Source organism: Nannobrachium achirus, assembly GCF_963921795.1.
Source record: "Nannobrachium achirus genome assembly, chromosome: 18".
In the NCBI taxonomy this organism is placed as follows: Eukaryota; Metazoa; Chordata; class Actinopteri; order Myctophiformes; family Myctophidae; genus Nannobrachium; species Nannobrachium achirus.
The window spans coordinates 38,288,184-38,306,064 of record NC_137825.1 but is presented as its reverse complement, the minus strand read 5'-3'; the positions used below and the strand labels follow the sequence as shown (position 1 = coordinate 38,306,064).

Here is a 17,881-nt window from a genome sequence, read left to right as displayed (position 1 = left end):
AAGTAACCGCTTTGGACATATATGGTTTGCACCCGACAGCAGTGACATGCTCATGGCAAGCGCACTCACTAACTCACTGACACCCCGATCTCGCCGTGAGGACACGCTATCGTCAGAGTGGGAGATTGTCATCCAGACACCACCTGTTCTGTGATAAAACCCTCTGAGAGCTCCGCAGATAAACTGGACTTTCCCACACAAGCTTGAAAAAACACCCAAATGGAGAACTCTCATATAATATCATCTCCCACTCGGCTTTTCCTAAAACCATTTCGCAAGACCCAATGCCTTGCAGGTGTCTTTTGGATCACAGAGGGAAATGAAAGGGGGTTGGGGGGGGTGGTGGGGGCTATAGGATGCAGGGAGATCACTGTCGAGGCTTTGTCAAAGGATTCAGAATTAATTCTGTGGGCTCCACTGTCATTCACAGTCTGGGGAATTTAATGGTGGGATACAGTCGTTTCCTTTTTAAGAGTGAGGTTGAGGTACTGGGGGGGAGGGAGAGGGAGAGAGAGAGAGAGAGAGAGAGAGAGAGAGAGAGAGAGAGAGAGAGAGAGAGAGAGAGAGAAATTAAGACATACTTTAGAAAGAGGAGTGAGAGAGAGAGAGAGATAAGATTATAATTTGTTACACAAGTCATCAGTTTCCGCAGAAACTCCCTATAATGAATCCTAGGATCAGCGCTCCATGTCATTGTCTCCTCCACGGAAACCGAATGGAAACAGGCAGGATAATTTATGCTAATTCAAAACAACGGCAAAGAGAAAAGTCAACAAGGCCTATTTCACTCTCTGCTACTAAATCAGATTTTATTGTTGCAGGCCCAGTGTTCCTCCCTCTCTCCTGAATACAATGGCACGTCTAAACAAAAAAACATTAAAAAATAAGAAAATCCCTTTTCCAATAAAGAGCTTTTTGAAGACGGGTTTTTGAAGGCTACAGCACGTTTGCCTAATCTTCCCCCCCGTATCCCCCGCTGTCCAAAACTCGGCATGATTTACTTTGGGATGATCATCACGCATCGGAGCCTGGAGGTTCCACTCGAGAGCCTACTCTTCTGGTTTTGAACCGAGTCCAAGTCCACTTCACATTGTCCTCCCAAACGGCTAGAGGAGATATACAGTATCAGAAATAAAATAAAAGGAGAGACTCTGGAAAAACCCTCCTCTCAGGATTACTGATGACTGTTCCCAAAGCGCTCCCGGCCCATCTCGAGGGAACGGGCCTCGGTTCCACCTCTGGATTAGAGTGGAGGGGTTTGGTGAGCAGCGCAGTGGCAGTTTCTTGCTGATGTGAACATTTATCCGGCAGCCTCGGGGGATTTTCTGCCCTCGTTATATTTGTGCTCTCCGTTTGGATGGTGCAGAAAGAGTTTTTCTGCAGTACACGTACAGTAAAGTACCGCGCTGTGCCTGCCTCCCACACTGGGCCTGCTGGTATGGAACTATATCAACACCCATTGGTTGCTATTGGATTTATGAGCAGATGAAGTCTAAACTGATCATATTTAAAAGGCGGTCATTTTGCCCCACGCCGTCAGTCCCAACCTATCCCACCCGCTGAATATGATGTAAATAGCAACATGGCCAGTGTGAATATACACAATGCTGATTGATATGCATTTGGCCGCAGCCCCAGTGCCAGGGACCCCCAATAAGAGAATATTTAAGCTGTTGCTCATTTGGAACTCCCTTAAGGACCCCTGGGGGTAACGGGTTCCCGGATCCCACATTGTGAATTGTTATTGTTAATATAATTAATATATGCGTTGTGATGCAGCACGGTGTGCCTCTTCAAACAACAGAAAACCTCAGTCAGTGTGGTGGTTAAGAATCATGGCATTGTTGCATTTGTGTGGTGGAGAAAACAAAACGTAAAAACTTAAGTGGAAATGCATGTGTGCCAGTTTATTGTGAGCGCACAGTGTGCACAGACTGCACACACACACACACGCGCACACCCCAACACAGTTGAGGGTTCGGGGGAAACTCCTGATGCAACTATGAGGCCAGTGTTGGCTAGAAAACACTGTGGACCCTGCCAATCCTGAGGAAAAGTACAAACATCTTGCCAACACAAGATACACACACACACACACACACACACACACACACACACACACACACACACACACACACACACACACACACACACACACACACACACACACACACACACACACACACACACACACACACACACACACACACACACACACACACACACACACAGACACAATGGCCGAACTTTCCCTTCTTCCGCTCACTGTCTTTTCAATGTTTTGTTCCACTTCCTCCGCTTCTCTTTCCCAGGATGGGAATTTAAGCTGGTCAGTTTAGTGGATACTTTTCTAGCCACTGTGGCAGCTGGTGATCATTACTGGGGTGACTCTAGATAATAGGGACGTCACAACGACACAAACATCCTACTTATTGCTACAGTATATGGATACCATAACCAATGTATCTTCATATCGTCGCCGTCGGGCGGAAACCTTTTATGTCCAAAACCGTTGAATAACATTTTATTACATTATTGTATTACTATATTGCCATTTTCCATAATTTTGTTTAACCCTCTTTGTAGCAGGGCATGGATTTACGAAAAACATTGTTGGGATATGAAATATGGGAGATAAGAGGTTTCTGCCCGACGGCAACAATATCGAGTTTCCCTGTCTGATACGTAAGTACGGCGCTGCTGTACGAACGGAATGTCCATTCTATACATTCATTTCTATGGTTTAAAGAATGATAAACAATGGAATAAACCCATCAACATGGTAATATAATCATTGTGCCCCATCATGTTTCTAACCCTGATTGCCTATATCAACAGTTTGCGGTGGGCCTATATTCCGTGAAATCAAGTCCAGATTCTTAAACGAGATTACAAATTAATATGACGTCTCAGCATGAGAGAATACTGTACAGGGAGGTTGTTAGGCGCTCTGGGCCCCATGATAATACATCATCATCACAACAATATTTATTAAACTGTAAACAGTATAAACAACAGCATCTTTGTGGGCCTCTGTAAACCCACGGCTCTAGGGTTCTCTCTAAACTTTTCACCTTTCCTCACCACAAGTGATTGGCTGTGCTGGTGGTCCATATGCCTAGGGGGATAATATACTATGTTCCCGGGCCCATGTGGAAGGTGCAGCCCCTAGCAAACTTCAGTTCTCACAACAACAGGATTACAAACTGTGGCATTGATTACAGAGAGTTGTTTTTCCCCCAGCTGACTAAAGTAGAATGTCTTTTAACTTCAGGAATGTGGGATTCATTCCTTCCTGCTCAAAACCATTTAGGAAGAGTCCTAGTCCACCGATAACAGATATTTTGACCGATATATACTGTATATGTATTTTTTTTCTTTCTATAATTTTTATCCCACGATTTTGCAACCGATTTTCACCCAGAGCCAATTGCCTATGTAATCCTGGGCTCTGCTCTCCCTCTGCCGCGCCTGGGGAGACAACGGACTGACCTCAAGCTTCCTTCAATGCATGAGTAGCCCAAGTTGTTTCTTTTCACCTGACAGGGGGGGATTTCCCTGGGATGGACGTAGCGCGTGGAAGGAACACGTTATTCCAACCAGTTCCTTTCCCCTCCATCAAGCGCCCCAGCTGGCCAGGGGGAGGCATTATTGAGACCAGGATTACTGCATGTTTTGTGAGGGTATCAACCCTAGGAGACACAGGGAGAACATGCAAACTCCACTCAGAAAGGCCCTATCGCCGACCCCACCTAGGGTGTGGGCGCTGATGACGTGGAGGGAGAAACACGCCCCCAGCACCCACAGCGTCCCCTGGCAGGAATCGAACCCAGGACCTTCTAGCTGTGAGCCGAAGCGCTAACCACTGCGCCACCGTGCCCCTTATACTGTATATGTATAAAAAAAAGTGGCCCCAGGCCACTGGCAAAGTGGTCCGAACACCTAGGCTCTAAAGTAGCCTGACAGCGTGCCGTGGGTTCGAGTCCTGTTACCGGCGACCTTTACTGCATGTCTCTCCCTGTCTCTCAATAAATGCAGAAAAATAGATAGAAAACAGATTTGATTAATGTCTTACAAGCAAAAACAATATTGACCTTCATCTTATTTATCCACTTAAGCCCTATTAATTATTTTTTCACAAATAGCCTTTCTACAAGCTTTCTGGAAGACTTTTCATAGGGGATGTCAGGTTGAAAGTTGTTAAAAATCTGGATAATGATGTCTTCAAAAAAATGTAAAATAATGGACAATATATAACATATACTGTATACCGTGTACATGTATATAATCAACATAATATTTCCTTCCTAAACAAAGAGTTATTACCTGCTGCTCACTCAGAAAATCTAATTCCACTGAAAATCATTATGACTTCTGCCAGACTTCTTGGTTTAAACAGAGGTCAAAGAAAGGTTTGTAACATTGTTGCGCGAATAGGACAACATTACTCGACACAATTTAACCTGTTTGTTTACACTGTCCCCTCCTGCAACGTGTAACGAATACAAAGTCTGCATCATCCTCGTGTCTCTCTGTCACTCTCATCTGTCACAACACATTCACATACACACTCTGTGGCGTGACGTGACGGCCACGATGATTTGAATTCATCCTGACAAGCAGGCAGACACTCAGACAGACCTGCCGGCAGCCAGTCAGTCGAGCAGGATGGAAACCTGGACAGGCTTGTGTTAGAAATGCGTGCAGGCATATACAGTACATAAAGAGACGGATAGGCAGGCTAGCAGGCAAGCCAGCAGTCAGTCAGCTAGAGAGGCAGACCAGCTCTTAGGTGGGCAATCAGATATGAGGGCAGTGAATTGGATCAATAGGCAGGCAGACATGGAGGCAGGAAGGCTGGCAAGTAGACAGGCAGGCAGCCAGAGAGACTGACGACTACAGTAGATGTGAGGGTGGATAATCAGTTCAGACAGGCAGGCAGTACAATAGACAGACTTTATGATACAGACTACAACAAATGCAGAGACAGGAAAGCAGGGACATACTGTAGATAATCAGGCAGATAAGCAGGCTATAAGCTCAGGCGTTTGATTGTGAAATCAGGACGGTAGCTAGTGGCCGATGTGCTGCCAAATAGTAATTTCCTCCTCTCTCTGTCAGAGCAAGTAATGTTTGTCCATGGTAATGTCAGTTGTCCTACTAGGAATGATATACTTGTCAAAACAAAACATTCATGCAAATACTATGACACCCAAGTGCATGCAATTCACGCAAGTAACGCAGCCGCACAAGCATGTAGATACATGCTGTAATCAACGCATACCTGTTTTATCAGTCTATTTACTCTACGACTTACCCTGTTGTTGTTGTTGTTGTTGTTGTTTGACTATTAGTGTTCATGCTCCTTGCACATTGATAAGTGGCTCTGGATGAGAGCATCTGATAAGTGCCTAGCATGTCACCTACTGTACAGCATGCACAACCTCTGACTCAGTAGCCATTAAACAAACATGCCCCATTCATGAGCCAGCACAATCTCTGCTGCACAGCATCCTTGCTTCTCTCTCTCTCTCTCTCTTTCTCTCTCTCTCACACAGACACACACACACACACAAAACACCCCCCTAAAGCCGTATTCATACTTAGTTGCACGCTGGAGCTACAAGCTAACAAAGCATCGAAGTGCGACGTGTGGTGAGCTTGTAGATCGTCTATTTTTGGTGTGCCCCCCTCCAAGTATAACTCAGGGTTAAGGCGAAGAAGCACTCACTAACGTTAAAACCCCACTGAACAAAGAGAGGGCCAAGAGCAAAATAACATTCCTTATTTGCTTTCATTCATCTTTCAGCAGGACGAGTATCGGAAACGTCTATAGCCCCGGCATGTGATCTGAACATGGGTAATAAATCCTTGTGTTTGCGCGAACACGGGATGCTACAAAGAGCTGTGACATAAAGGAGTGTCAGGCCATACAGCCACAATGGAGCGGTTTGAGTGTGTAGTGAAAGAGGAGAGCTCTTACCCTTGGGCTCTTCCAAGACGCCAGCTTCCAGCAGCCTGGAAGAGAGACAGAGAGAGAGAGAGAGACAGAGAGACAGAGAGAGAGAGAGAGGATCAAATGAGGTCACAATTTTAAAGACAGGAGGTGGCATGGATGTTATGACTACTGATCACGGAGGTTTGCAGGTGTGGGCACACGCACACACACATAGCACGCACACACACGCGCACACACACACACACACACACACACACCTCAGCTACCCTGGGATCCAGCAAGCTGACAGAATGCTTGACGAGTGAGCGCACACAACGAGGTGACAAACAAAAGGCACAAGCCCGGGCTGCAGAACGCCACTTACCCCGTGCCTCTCAGGACGAGCTCACTACAGCCTCTACCGTTACACTAATTATCAAGTCTACGTTCTGCTCTCTAGCCCCCCTCCCCAGCCCCCCCGCAGGCAGTGATGTAACAGCAGCGCTTGTGTGTGTGTGTGTGTGTGTGTACCATTTGGGGACAGCCATTCATCTCTGAGTAATAAGCATTAAATATGGATGTGATGGGAGCGCAGCTGCCCAGGGAGGATGGGAGGGTGGGGGTGGGCACAGTGATGTAACACAAGGGACGGGGCGAGGCCTGCTTTAAACACAATGGAGTGCCGGGGTGGACAGCTGGTTGAGGTCAAGGGTCAGTGAGTCGGGGGGTGTCCTCGCTTGATATCGATGTGTTAACCTGATATGGGAATGATTTGGACCTGAATTGACCATTTCTTAACAACGTGAAACATACTTCATTAATGCCACACAAAAGCTAAAAGAAACCCACAATGCAATACTATGCCATGCTAACCTATAAAAATGCCTATGTAAAAAAAGGCGAAAGTAGCAAGCTCAAAGCGCGCCGGTTTCGCGCCGGTATCCCACCCGTTTTGAGCTTGCAGATGTGTGAGGCTGTAGTATGGCATTCAGTAGGGCATTCATTTACGGAAAAAACACAAAAAGTTTCAATATGACGATATTAGAGGTTTCTGCTCAACAGCAACGATATGCTGCCAGATTAATGCTTCCTGACCACATAAACACAGGCTCAGAACCCTACAGTGCAGGCCTGCCCCTGGCTCAGTGTGTTCGCTGCCTGGGTCTCAGAAGTTCACGCCTCTAAGCCAGGCCACGCCCCTCTGAGATCCCCCATAGCTAATCGTGGGGGCTAACCCCCCCCCCCCCCCCCCCCCACTCTGTCCGCCGCCGGCTGAAGAGGATGGGAGGCCGCGGCGCGGATCAGCTCCACGCTAACCGTCTGAGCTCACTGGGGAGTAAAAGATAAACGGACAAATACAAAGACAACAGTGGAGGGAACAATGGGGAGGGCGAGGAAGAGAGAGAGGACGAGCACAAAGAGAGACGGGGGGATGAAAGAGAGAGTAATGAAGAGTGAAGGACAGTGGAGGAAGAGGAGGGAGAGGAAGTCATGTGTCATTGTGTCATTTATTGCACGCACGCACGCACGTGCGGTAAACTCCCTCCATCTCTCAGAGATGATGTAACACTAGGGCTAGGAAATTGTGGTTTAATCGAATTAATCGAGAAGCAGTGTTTGTTTGTAGCTCAGAGGTAGAGTTGCAGTCTTAGAACAGTTACAGAGAGGGTTCCCGAAGAGTTGGATAAAGGCGCTATATAAATGCACAATTTACCATTTACCACACACACACTCACACAGACACAGACACAGACACAGACACACACACACACACACACACACACACACACACACACACACACACACACACACACACACACACACACACACACACACACACACACACACACACACACACACACACAGCAGAATATTGTGTTAGTGGAATAGTGGTAGAAATTTGCAAGAGGGCTACATGCATACAAGATGTTTCTAAACATTGTGGCATTTCTCTCATGTCTGCAGTTATGCGGTGGCGACCATTTGTCTCCAATTTGCTTGGTGAAGTCTGGGAAATGTGCTTCCTTTTAAGGGGCAGGTATTGTACTGTACAGCTTTGTTTTAGAAACATACTGTACAGACTATAAGACAAGTAAACAGCAATTAGCTGAAAATACCATTGGAGGCATTTGACTCTGGGGAATCAAGTACAACAGCATCATAACAACTGGTGTTTATTGATCTAATGACAGTAGGATGGTAGATAGACCTGAGAACACACACACATGCATGCACGCATGTCGCTCGCACACACACACACACACACACACACACACACACACACACACACACACACACACACACACACACACACACACACACACACACACACACACACACACACACACACACACACACACACACACACACACACACACACACACGGCCTGACTGTCTGAAACTACAACTTCTGAAAACCTTTGAAGTATGAGAAATGTTGAGGCTGTTGTCAAGCGCGTACTAACGTCTTTACATGTGTAAATATTTATTGTGCTACGATGCATGTCAAGGAAAACCACACAAGAATGATATTCTTGAATGCGACTGTAAATGGGTGAGGGCCAGGATGCCTGTCTGTTGGCAGATAAGCCCATTTCCTGATGCGTTTCCATTATCGCCAAGAGAAATTGTCACCGGCTTCCTTAACGCTGTCCCCATTCCAGACAGACACAACATGCCGTCACACAGCGTTCAGTGAATGTGGGTAAAATGACATGACCTTGAGAGTGACACTGCAACAAACTGTGCTGGCTACTTGACTATTTGTTTGTTTGTGTGTACCCTACCTGCTGTATCTATGACTATGCACTCCAAATACATGAGTGGATACCTTTCTACTTTCAATTCAAGTATTACATTATTTTAGTAGTAAAAAAAGTGTCATTACCATCAGACCATGTTCACATTTGCTTAATGTGCCTTTCATCGCATTTGAATACCTAGACTATAAAAAGGAATCTATAATGTATGCACTATGCACAGTAAAATTCTCCATGATAATTTAACTCTTATTTAACATAAGCATGCATTTGACAGTTGACGCTTAAGTGTCCAGATACATGTATGTTACATAACGTGTCTAGAGAGAAGTAACAGGCGTGTGCGGTTGGCAGTCTAAAATAGGCCATGTCACAACGTCAACAACAGGACTGGCCTGGCCTGTGGAGCCTGAAGTGACAGACGCGTCAGCCGTCGCCTTTCTGTTCTCTGTCAGCGCGTCCGTCGTCTATGTACCTTTACACTATGACACCACAACAAAGCTTTCACAAATAATCTTTCAATAGAGGTTAAGACACCCTTGATGAAGGTCCAGTGGGACAGAAATGCCTGTCAAATTAAAGAAAAACAGGCTGCTGAGCAAGAGCAGTGTGTGGGAGTTTTTGTTCATGAAAATAGTGTTTTCATATTCGCTTCACTTTTCGCTGTCCAGCACACCTGCATCCGAAATTTAGTGGATGTGTGAATACTTCCTTTAAACAGAAGTGGGCCACCATAGTAAGACAATCGCTAGTACCAAAATTAGAGAACATATAAGACATGGAAACAATGTTATTTAGCCAAAAGGTTATTATCATACTACGCACGTTTCTTTTAGGCCTTGATTTATGAAACAGCACGAAAGGAGTCCTCAACTCAACCACTGTGAACAAATGAAACAATTAGCACAATATCTAGAATTATAAATTAAATTTTGCTGTTCTACATACTGTACAGCCAGCCAGTTGAAGAAATTTCAGATTGAGGCTTAATCTGAAATTTGACTCTGGGGAATCAAGTACAACAGCATCATAACAACTGGTGTTTATTGATCTAATGACAGTAGGATGGTAGATAGACCTGAGAACACACACACATGCATGCACGCTTTGCTTTTTAGGAAATATCCGAGATCGAGGGTTTTATGGAATAGCATACAAACATCAATTTAAGCAATAGAACATGTTATTATATTCCTTGTAGTTTGACCCTAAACACTCTTTTATCTTACCAAAATAATTGTCATGTTAGTTTCACCTTTAATGACCAAAAATAGAGATGCCTGGTTGAAAGTGGTTAACGTCAAACCAAGAAGCAAAACCCGAGCAAAGATGGAGCCAAAACCAACTAACCTCTACTGCTGTGAAAAATTACACGAAAGATAAGAAATGCTGCAATGCCCCGAAAGCCGAGACCTGCAGTAACATGTCAAACAACAATTAATTTCGAAACATTGCCGCAACAACACAAAGGCACGTCTTTCCCAATCTAATAACGTAAAAGGTCGATGGGATCTGCCAGCACGCCAGTCAGACTTATCTTGCTTCAATAAGTACGGGGCATGAACATTTGCTAAGAGCATTGTGTCGAGGCACATCCAAACCCTCATCACATTCTCATTGGCTCTCTCCTCCAATGCAGTGTGCACATTGAAATCTCTCCCTCGCTCCCCTCGGGGAGCTTGTCAGGACGAGACAAGCCTGGCGGAGTGCACTCAGCACAATCCCCAGCTCCATTACAGCAGAGAAAACATCCCTGAACCCAGGATAGGACATGTTTTGCGTTATCCATGAACAGGACTCAGGGCATTCCTTGCCACTATTAAGGCCTGATGTATGTATGGGATGTGCACGGGTGTCGTGCACCAAATATAGCCGATCTGCAAGCTCACAACGGGTCGCACCGAAACACATTGTGAGCTTGTAGACCGGCTATTTTCAGTGCACAACACCAGTGAGCAACTACAGTATAAATCAGGCATAAGAGAGAAAAAGTCTTCCCAGTATAACGCTCACTAGACCTACAACTCTTGTTTGCAACTCTGGAATATGTTAAACATTCAGATTCCTCCTCCTGATGGCTGTAAATTAACCCAAAACAGGCACCTCGTTTGTCATGTCATAACAGCCAAACATGGCGTTGTGCAAAAGAAAAACATGGCAGTCCTGCGCTGCTGAGTCATGGCCAATTTTGGAAATGTTAGAAGTGGTGTTTACTTCAAAGAGGTGATGGTACTACTATCTATGGGCTCTTTGAATGCACCAGCCAGATGCACGAAGGGTCTATTGTACCCTGGAATCTGGATTTGTACCGTGTAGAGATCCCTGGCCTCACTTATTCATCAGAGCCAACTACCCTTCGCTTGAAGTTTTCAATATCCAAGGAAGTCAGGCTGATTTATTCAGTCTTGATTCATTTGAACACTTAACTGTACACACTCTCCCTAACGTCAAGGCATGTGCTTCCTAATTTGGTCTAGAGAGATTATATATGACTAGACTCACCTGTTATGGGAGGACAACTTCACAGCGGAGGCCGATTCGGCTTTCGAGGATAAATCTACATCCGCGGAGGACCCGCCGTCAGCTTGCGCTGCCACTTCTGCAGCTTTGCTCCTGGGGCCCCTCCTGGTGTGAGTGTGTTCTGATCCATTATCCTCCGACTTCTCCTTCTCCTTGGTCAGTGAAGGGCCCGTTTCGGATGAATCACCGATTTTCCTGTCCCTGCGGACATATTTGGAGGTGAACTCCTCCGAGTTGCCGTAGCGCTCCGCGAGCTCCCTCCTCCTCTCGGCCTTGTAGCGGGCGATTCGTTCAGCCTTGGTCTCCAGGGCGGAGCTCTGTAGGGTATCTACACCATCCATTCTGCCGTCCCCTCTATTCAAATATAGCCAGAGTTCCAGAGGAGTCTGGACCCGACTTAGCCAAACTGAGCAGATCCCAAGTCAGTTATCTTAACTGTCCAGATGAGGGAGCAGACAAAGTGGCTTTGGAGTGGCTCTTCCCTGCAGCTCAAGGTCTCACTTCGTCCAAGTCATTCCGGTGCTGCAAAACAAAACAGGCCAAAAGCATTAGTGTGTGGATCAGCATCACAAAATCCCATACAATGGGCTCTCAAAACCTTTCCAGAGCTATAAATCTGTGGGTCCGGGATATGCATACATATACTGCTTCAGCCTGGGGGTCATTGCAATGGAAATTACATGTAAGTGCCTAGGAGATGGAGGTTCAAGCCAAGCTCAGCAAATATCCTGCTCTGACTAACAAACCCCCCTTGTGAGGATGATGTCAGTTAGATCCACTCAAAGATGAGCCTGCCCCCAGTACTGGAAAGAGTATGCTAATGTTTTACTTTACAGCACTGTAGAAATACAAGTAACTAGTAACTAAGGTTTTCAAATAATTGCAGTGAAAGTACAATATTTGCCTCAGAGATGTAGTGGAGTAGAAGTAAAAGTACTGACAATTAGAAATACTCCAGTAAAGTAAGAATACCTCAAAATTGTACTCAAGTACAGTACTTGAGTAAATGTGCTTAGTTGCTTTACACCACTGCTTGTGATGATGATGTCATCTAGATCTGCTCAAAAATGAGCCTGCCCCAGACCTGGGATGATCACCGCACTGAGACTCTCATGTAACCTCAGTGTAATCCACCCACTGGGAGCCATGGAAGGAGGGTCAGAGAGGGTGGGGGGGCATGTAAAAAAAAGTACTATAATCATCCTTTTTTCCCCCCTTCCCCTTCTTAATTGGAGGCCGGTGCCTCAGACCTTAAATCGCAACTTGAACGTCATCCAGTCACGTAACGCTGGTGCTTTTACTACAACCAGAACAGAGCGATGAGCTAACGCAGCACAGAGAAAACCACAGGTTATGGACTGCATGATACTGACTGGAGAGGTCCCGCAGTCGTAGAAGAGACCCACTTAAACACACACAGCGCCGAGCTGACAACAGCAATAAAAAAGAAAAAGATTATGCAAGTGCAGTCCCGCTCGCTCCACATAGTAAAGACAAAGCGCAAAGGTGGGGGGTTTTCTATAAAGGCCGTCTCACGGCACAAATATGTTAACGATACCTATGGAGCCACACTGCCCTCTGGACACCCTGCCTGGAGGAGCTGAGAGACAGAGTCAATGCATGGACGGAGGAATGTTTATATAAGTGGGGCAGGGTGGGGGGGGGGTGATGGTGGTGGGGGGGGGGGCCTTAACGTGTCCCTCAGGGATTTCTACAGTAGAGGGCAAGGGTTAATTCGGCACATCTGGGTTTGGGGGGGGGGGCATACATACGCGCGCTATTGGAGAAACTAGAGGAGAGTGTCGGGAGAACATTGCGGGCAGAAACCTTGTATCTCCACATTTCAACTTAAAGTTCTTTTTTAAGTTTTTCTTTCTGGAAATGAATGCCTATACTGCCTACTTCATCGTACACTTTGTCAACACATGAGCTTGCAGTTCTGCTTAGGGATGGGACGATAAGCGATAATATCGTTTATCGTGATAAAAAAACGATAATCGTATCGTGGAGATTAAATGTATGGTGAAATCGTCCTCCGTCCATGCACTGGGATCAATTCACCTTTTATTTGCCGAGCTGTATATCCGCCGGTACCACTTAAACCTTCTATTGATAAAACGCACTTAGAATAAATATATGTACTTGAAACAGTCTTTTTTTCACTCTCTACCAAATCTCCAAATCTGATTAAATAATACGTAACTACGTGGGATCCATCGGAACAAACGCTTTCCGGAAAAGTAGCGCTTTTGGACATATGAGGTGTCCACCCAACAGCGATTTGTGTAGAAAAGAGGTGAGGAGAGAAAATGGAGAAGGAGGAGACGAGAGGGGTGTGTTAAGGGAAGAAGGGAGCTAAAGGAGAGCTGGTGTCATCATAAGGCAGATTAAATGAACTCAGTCCAAGGAAGCCAGTGTTGTAATGATGACAGCCTCCCACAAATCTCCTGAAGCCTCTACTAACTACCTGCTGGCTCATAAAAACCCTAGCCACAATAATCCACAGTCTTGTTTCACTGGGAAAAAAAAGAAATATGGTGTGGAAATATTACACAGGAAATCAGTGCGTGTCATGACACGTCTGTGCATGTGTGTGTGCAGGGACGTGCAGGGGATGTTAGAGGGGAAGGGGCTGAAATCTCAGCGAAATCTACAAGCTGATCTACAAGCTTACAACGCGTTTGCGCTGCGACGTGTTGTGAGCTTGTAGCTTAAGTTGTCAGTTATTTTCGGTGTGCAACCCTGCACTCTTTAGCTTTAGCTACTGGAGATGCAGCGTACACCATGGATTTCTACACCGAGGACATATTGTTTCAACATAAAATGCTGCATTCAAGTTCAGGAGAGTTCGGAAAAGACACTTCTTGTGAATGCTGTAGGACATGGAAAGGGGGCATTTGCAGTTCTTTCTCCATAGTAAATGCTGCATTCATGGTCTGGAGAGGGCAGTTTTTTACATACAGGTGAAAGGTCAGGGGCTCAAGCCCCCTTAGATGTCTGTGTGTGCATGTGTATGTGAGTGCATGCCATCACCTTGACCTCACCGAGCCCTCCTCAGCCTAACACAACAGCATTTAGCTAGACAGTGAGGAACCACGCTGTCTCCCAGGTCGCGACAGTTTGGATAGAATGGATGCCGTAAAACCACAAACTGTTATTCTAGCAGACAAGTGCACCTTGTCTGGGTCTGGTTCTAAGCCTTGTGGTGTCTAAGGGTGTGATCATACATCCTCTTTTAAACTAAAATAGCCTGTGAGAAATGACCAAAAAGACCACCACGAAAAGACAAAGGCAGACAAATGGCCAGTCAGTGTGCGATTATTGGCAGAACATTGCGCCTTCAAAAGTCGGTAACAGTTTAACTTTTTGATGAATGCACAATATGACATGCACCACTTTTTATCTGCCGATCATCATGATAAATCGTGTCTGCCGTCTCAAGATTGCTGGCTCAGCCACCAGGCCTTCAAATTTGCCCTTTGGTTAGCCTGACTGAAGTAAGCTTTAAAATGAGCTTCATCCAGACAGAGCTCCTAGACGAGGTTGTGATCTTCCCCATACCGCTGTCGGGGAGGCGGAGGATGTCACCACGTCTTTCATTTTCAGCAGAAAAGGCGCTCTAGGCAGTGCTTTTTCTTCCCAACATTCAGACAGTGTGAACACACCCTTATAGACAGTGTTTCTCACCCATACTGTATGTGGTCCCGGTTTCTAAAATAAACACTGCTATAGGAGAAGCACTGGAAGAGCATGGAATTCACTTACAGTATATAGTACAACAAGAATTGACACACAGTCAATATAAAATCTGTGGATTGGTGTGTTGACGTTAGTGTAAAAAAAAGTTTGAAAAACATTTTTTTTTTGAAAAAAAAAAAAAGTTTGAAAAAGAAAAATTTAGAAAAAAAAAAAGTTTAGGTCCAAAAATGTGTTGTGCGTACACACACAATGTGTTGTACACACACACACACACACACACACACACACACACACACACACACACACACACACACACACACACACACACACACACACACACACACACACACACAGGCAGCATAAAGAGTCAGGCATGCTCAAGATTCTCACAGGCTTGTATTGAGTACAGGAACTCTCTCTAAAAAGTCTGCAGACATGCAGCTGATGAAACCCAGCATTATGCACCCATGTCTATCTAGTCTTTCTTCTTCCATGTCTCTTGTTTTTATTTGCTCTGATCTTAGACAGGGAAAGTAGGGGGAACAGACAAACACGATGATTTAGTTTTAAAACACAATTGTTGAAATGAATAATGTTTAGTCCAGTCAATGTAGGTACAGGGGTGGGGGTGTTTCAACCCAGGATAAAGTTTTACTTTGTGCAGACCAGGGTTCTCAAACATTTTCAGCTCGAGACCCGAAAGAGAAATTTGGTGTCTGCCGTGGAAGAATGTTGTTTTATCATAATAACTATATTGCAACCAAAGGTAAAAATTACAACTACAGATGCTATAAACGATAATATCCAAAGATTTGTGTGGATCTGATAGAACTGCATGTGTGCAACTGCAAAAAGTGTATCATTTTGTGAAGGCCACAGACAGCTGTACTTCTTTTCAACAGGAGAATAACAACGGCTCTTTCATAGAACAGGACCTCTTTCATTGTTCAAGGTCTCTAATTGGAAATGGACAGAAACAATTACAATCGGCGTACCCAGCGGAGCGGTTGTATTGTAATCACCAGCGTCTGTTTGTTTGTTTAATTTGTTTGTTTGTCAGCCATAGTGACAGTTTTCCTACTCCCAATTTGTTCAAACTTGGATGATGAATTGAAGGAAGGGTTGATTTATTATAATTATTCATTCTCTTATTTTTTTTTATTTTTTTTCGAAACAAAGGTCAAAGTTTAGCCCCATTGCATGTGGTGCAGTTGTGCATCTCTGTTTAGCTTTATTGTTTTGCCTTCAATATACTGTATTCAATCTTTTTTTCAAGCGTGATCGAGGGACATGGTTCAGAAAAACAAGAATTGACACAGTCAATATAAAATCTGTGTGCTCGTTTTAGTGTAAAAAAAAGTTTGTAAAAAAAAATTTTTGAAAAAAAAAAAAGTTTGAAAAAAAAAAAAAATTAGAAAAAAAAGGTTTAGGTCCAAAAATGTGTTAAAAAATCGACCTGATGGTGGCGCTATATGGGACAGATCCATGTCGATGAGATAAGTGTAGACATACTGTGTAGCGATTTGTGTGATTTTAGGGCAAAAACTGTAGGAGCAGTATTCAAAAATGTGTTTTAAAAAATTTGGCGGGGGTCCCTGGAGCTGCGGGGGTCCCTGGAAGGGTGGAGGTTGTGGATTGGCAGACAAGGATTGTGTGTGGAAAATTTCACATGGATAGGGGCAAAAAAGTGTGATGTGACGTGACAGACAGACAGACTGACGGACAGACAGACAGGCGGTGGAGGTTTTCATAGTAACTGCGACCTAGCGGTCGCAATTATAATCATTACTTAGTATTGTTTATTTTAATTATTATTATTAAGGAACTCTAGAAATCTCAGTTGGAACTGTTACCCCAGCCCAGTGACCCGATGCTGGATAAGCGGTTGAAGATGGATGGATGGATGGATGGATTATTTTAGAGTAAGTTACTTTATTTACCATTATTGTGTACTCCGCCACATGGGGAGCAATCTTCAATTCAATCTTCAATTCAAAGAAGCTTTATTGGCATGAGAACACAAACGTTTACACAGTGGTGGAAAAAGTACCTACATTTTTATAATTAAGTAAAAGTATCAATTCTGCAATGTAGAATCCCTCTGTTACAAGTAAAAGTCCAGAATTAAAAATGTACTTGAGTAAAAGTACAAAAGTATTGGTATCCAAATGTACTTAAAGTACCAAAAGTAAAAGTACAAAATGTTTGAAAATAGCAGATCTACAAGCTCACAACGCGTCGCACCGCAATGCGTTGTGAGCTTGTAGATCGGCTATTTTCAAATAGCCTTGGTATAACATAGGGCTAAAGTGGTTTATGTATGTTTTAAACTTTATTTATAATCATTACTTAGTATTGTTTATTTTAATTATTATTATTAACTCATTCCCTGCCAGGCCCGATAGTCCCGAGATTATTCCAATGTCTTTCCCCGCCAGGCCCGATAGTCCCGAGAATTAAAAAAAAAAAAAAAAAAAAAAAAAAAAATTTTTCAAAAAATTTTTTTTTTCAAAAAAATGTTTGGACCCCAAAAAATGGAGTAGGCATGATAGCAATCGCGAAATTGCATGTTTAATCCCCATAGCAACCCCATCTTTCAAGCATGGCAGCCATTTTGGCAGCCATCTTTGTTAAACATAGTGGCTGTTATCTCATGAATGCCTGAACGGATTTCCATTCGGATTTTTTTGTTTGAAAGCTGTGAGCAATGTGGACACACGTGGTGCATTATCTAGGCATGGGTGTGCATGATCCGTGCACACCCAATTACATGGAAGTCTATGGAGACGAATGGCAGGTGGGAGTACGGAGGTATGTTAAAATGGCGGTCAATGTGTTAAGGAACTCTAGAAATCTCAGTTGGAACTGTTACCCCAGCCCAGTGACCCGATGCTGGATAAGCGGTTGAAGATGGATGGATGGATGGATGGATTATTTTAGAGTAAGCTACTTTATTTACCATTAT

General features: G+C 44.4%; 1 protein-coding gene across 2 annotated transcripts in view; it reads right to left on the bottom strand.

Annotated features, from left to right (window-relative positions):
* The window catches only part of LOC308303427 (supervillin-like), an 85,258-nt gene that overhangs the window by 45,728 nt on the left and 21,649 nt on the right, over positions 1-17,881 (bottom strand). For both annotated transcript variants that reach the window (XM_080747788.1, XM_080747789.1), the window contains exons 2-3: positions 11,200-11,739; positions 5,984-6,018 (exon numbers count right to left, since the gene is read on the bottom strand). In XM_080747788.1, the coding sequence (XP_080603914.1) occupies positions 5,984-6,018; positions 11,200-11,558 (394 nt within the window). In that variant the 5' untranslated portion in view covers positions 11,559-11,739. The remainder of the gene's footprint in view (positions 1-5,983; positions 6,019-11,199; positions 11,740-17,881) is intronic.